Raw genomic sequence first — 4,164 nt, 5'->3', positions numbered from 1 at the left:
AAAAAAAAACAAAGATCCAATGGCCTTCCAGGTTTTTCTAATGTCCCTATGTATCTGTTCTTTTCTTGAATTGTCCAACCAAGTTTGCATTTATTCATCCAATTAAGAGACCAAGCTGATGGCACAGAAACATCTTGCTTTGTCCTTAAAAACATATAGGAGGCCCAGGCTGCCATAATATGCATTGATTGTTTAATGTCATACATTTTGCTTGAAAGAAACCAAACCCATATTAAAAAGTGACTGTTTCAAAATGGTCAAAATACTTCAGACGTCCCCTCACAGTGATTGCCTAATGCCATATTAAAAGTTGTGTTTAATATCATACATTTTGCTTGAATGGAAAATCAGTGCTTAAAATTATTTTTGAAACAGGGTTATGAACATAGAGGAAGCCTGGGCTGCCATAGATAATCTGAAAAGGAACTGAACTTCTCACGCATAGCATCTCTGTTGATGGGGCTTTCAAGATTGAGTTCCTTTTCTCTGGCCATGCTATGCGTGAGAAGTTATTTCATGATTGTTCTTTCCATTGATTGTCTTTCTCATGCTTTACTTTGTGTGGTGCCTACTCGTACTCTGTACTTCGGAGTGTCTGTTGGTTCCCTAGTTTTCTCCATCTAAACTGGAAAATGTAGTGAATGTTGAAACACACAATGCAAATGAACCATACACAACTGTATTCACAAATGAAATCAGCCATGATTATTATTTCCATTGATTGTCATGATAAAGTTGCAGCATATGAAACAGGGGTTGTGTTTGGAACATGAGGAGGAGGTTGCTGCCCTAATGCATACTCTTTCTTTTGTATCTACTTGTTATAGTTCAAGCTGAACTGCTCCTTCCCTGTGTAGCTTTCGTTCATTATGAACCTTGTATTCACCTCTACAGGTCTCCACGTGGTCATCGTTCTAGGACACCTCCTAGGAGAAGATTCTGAGGCAGCTCTTTCTTTGTGAATCGATGAAAGTCTTGGTCGGATGTTGGGTGCATGTGCTAATTGGGTAATAGCATTTTCTTTGCATGAGTGTAGACCTTAGTGTGTTACTACCATTTCATTTTTATTGCGAGTTTGATCATCATGGTTTTCTCATGCTTTACTTTGTGTGGTGCCAGATCATACTCTGTATTTTGGAATGTGTGTAATTGGTTCCCTAGTGTTCTCCATCTAAACTGAAAATTGCGTTGAAATGAAAAATATGAAAGAAATGATATGATATATTCGGATATGGAATCAGTTATTTCATGATTATTCTTTCCATTGAATGTCATGGTCTTGGAACAATAGCCTATTAAAAACGGGTTTTGCGTTGGAATCTCACAAATGCAATTCCCTGGAAATGAAAAAGGGAATAGTTATATACCCGTTTTTTGTGGGGTTTTCGTGCCTGATTGATGTTCGGGATCTGCTAAGTAGAAAATGGCGGGTCTTCCTGGTTCTATGATATCTACTGTCCCTTCCAGCATCTTGGCAACCTTTCCCATTGAAGGCCTCAGTTCAGGCCGGTCTTGCAGGCACCACATGGCTGTTTTAACCATTCTGTCAATCATCACAAGGTGCTGCCGGTTGTCATATGTCTGCAGAAGCTGCGGATCCAGAATGTCCTCAATATTCCTCTCTTTGTACACCTTGTCGAACACCCACTGTGGAAGGAACCAGTCATCACTTGCTATTGAATGTTGCGGTGGCTTGAAGTTCCGAATCCCGGTCACTATCTCGAGCAGCACCATCCCAAAGCTGTACACATCTGCTTTCACTGTAATTGGTTCTCGTCCAATCCATTCTGGGGCCATGTATCCAGGCGTCCCGCGCATTCTGGACACGTTCAAGATATCTTCTTTGTTTGTGAGCTTGGCTAATCCGAAGTCTGATACTTTTGGACAAAAATCGTGCTCTAGGAGAATATTTTCTGGCTTGATATCACAGTGAAGCACCCACTCAAGGCATTCCTCATGAAGGTAGGCAATTGCCCTTGCTACACCCACTGCAATCCGGTAACGTATGCTACAGTCAAGCATGGGCTTCTGGGAGCTCGAAGCTGTCTGGTTTTGATGCCTGACTGCAGCAGGGAACATGTGCTTGTCCAGGGAGCCATTGGGGACGTACTCAAAGACCATCAGCCTTTGCTCCTTCTCTGTACAAAATCCCCACAAACGAACAAGGTTGAGGTGATGCATTCGGCCGATGATTGCAACTTCTGCCCAGAACTCAGCCTCACTGCGAGGGGATGTCTTCAGGCGTTTCACAGCCACCATCCGTTGGTCTGAGAGCTGGCCTTTGTAAACGGTGCCGAATCCGCCTTCGCCGATCTTGTCAGAGAAGTCGTTTGTAGCAGCCTTGAGCTCGGCATAAGAGAAGTGCTTGGGCCCTCCGGCTGGGTGGTATTCAATGCCGAAAGTGTGTGCTAAGCGGCTTTGCCTGCGAAGGAAGGCCCAGAAGAACGCGATACCACAAATGAGCTCGATGGCGAAGAAAGAGGAGACAATGGCAAGGTTCCTGGTCTTCATTTGGGACTGCTTTGGGGGGATTGGAAGGCGGATGTGAAGCGGGCATGTTGTGTGAACCAATGTGGTCAGCCCTGTGAAGTTTGAAGTAGCATTCTCATTTACAGATACACGAAGATACACAGCATTTTGCGTATATGGAGACCAGTATCCATTTAGGAGTCGATCGATATGGTGGACGCAGTACTGATTGCCGTCGAATTTGTAAGTGAATCCTAGACACCGAGGGTTGGCCAAGCACATTGATTCACATGTAGCGAGATTCTGGGTTCTGAGGATGGTTTGGCTGGAGCCGCCGGTGAAGTTAACGAAATCCAGTCTGAGGAATTTGCTTTCTCTGGGGTCTGCTGTGAGTGGGATTTTGAGATTGCAGCTGCCTGCTGGGGTCTGCTGGTATCCAGGTGGGCAGATGCAGTAGGGGATGTCGGTGATGGAATTGCTCTTGCACACGAAATTTGGGCCGCAGGTGCCGTGGACGTTGCAAACTTCTAGTATGGTTTGCCAGACTATGGTCCAATTCCCTGAGTCAGGGTCCAGACTGTAGATCCTCAGGTTCCCATTATACTCCAGAGTTAGTCTGCGGTGCCTGTTTGGGCTTTTCAGATCTGCTGTGACTAATTGACCATTCTGCAACTGCAGCACTCCATCGGATGTTAGATTCATGAACGTGCTCTGGCTCGTCCAGTACTGATCTGACTTGTTGAAGACCAGAACACTGGCGTTGATAAATTGATAGCTCCCAGATGCGTAGTCAGTCGGGCTTCGGCTGGAGATGAGCGGGATCCTGCTCGGAGGGAATGGCTGGTTGTGGAGGATGGTGTCTGTTGGATAATTGAAGCTCAACCAATTGTCAAAATGGAGGTTGCCATCCTCATCTAGGAACAACTTTGTCGAGTTGGGTTGGTTGGTTGTGGCGTTGGCCCAAAGGTTCTGGCCTGTTGCGGAGTCATTGAGGATGAGTTCTCCAGCGGAGGAGAAGACTAGAGCGGATGACCGATTTACGGGCGCATCGCGGTTTATCGCCCACACTATGGTCCTGTCTGCAGCATTCTGGTACCATATTGCAAAGATATAGAGCTGCGGCGAGGAAGGTAAGGGCCGGAATCCGGCGACGAAGGTGCCATTGGGGGAGACGAGGACTTGGTTCTGGTCTATGCGCCATGGGGAGTCAAGCAGAGAGAAAGAGGAGAAGGATTGCTGTTGTTGGGAGGATGCTGCAGAGCAGGAGCAGAAGATGAGCAGAAGAGAGATGAGAATTTTGATAGCCATGGCTTCCTGTGGTGAATTGGTGGATATGGTTATAGCCGCCATGGGCTCCTTTGATACTTTGTGGGTCAACTCATTGGTTCATGAAAAAGTAAGGTGATTCGTCTTTTTCTCATTGTTTATTGATTGTGGAGTTCGAAAAAGTAAACTGCGGCCTGGCCTATTGGCCCAATTGCCCAATGTGAAGCGAGCTGGGTCTGCCTAACCTGACCAAAATTCATTTATAAATACTAATAATTAAAAAGTTTTCAACTTCTCATGCACCCAATTAATATTTTTTTTAGTTTTCATAAAATTAACCTAACTAATTAGGTAAATAGTAATAGTTACCAAGTTACTTTTTTTTAAATTTTATATTATTAAAAAATTAATAAATAACTCAAGCTCATC

The 4,164-nt window shown here is 44.7% G+C and overlaps 1 protein-coding gene across 1 annotated transcript; it reads right to left on the bottom strand.

Moving 5' to 3' along the window:
* Positions 1 to 1,203: 1,203 nt before the first annotated feature.
* Positions 1,204 to 3,851, bottom strand: LOC149816283 (G-type lectin S-receptor-like serine/threonine-protein kinase At5g24080). The gene has a single exon (XM_089987187.1). The coding sequence runs from the start codon at positions 3,817 to 3,819 to the stop codon at positions 1,360 to 1,362; it is 2,460 nt and encodes an 819-aa protein (XP_089843313.1). The 5' UTR covers positions 3,820 to 3,851; the 3' UTR covers positions 1,204 to 1,359.
* Between the last annotated feature and the right edge of the window lie 313 nt (positions 3,852 to 4,164).

Source organism: Nuphar pumila, chromosome 14 (assembly GCF_984573655.1).
Source record: "Nuphar pumila chromosome 14, dmNupPumi1.hap1.1, whole genome shotgun sequence".
NCBI classification, from domain to species: Eukaryota; Viridiplantae; Streptophyta; class Magnoliopsida; order Nymphaeales; family Nymphaeaceae; genus Nuphar; species Nuphar pumila.
This window is presented reverse-complemented; position numbering and strand designations above follow the sequence as displayed.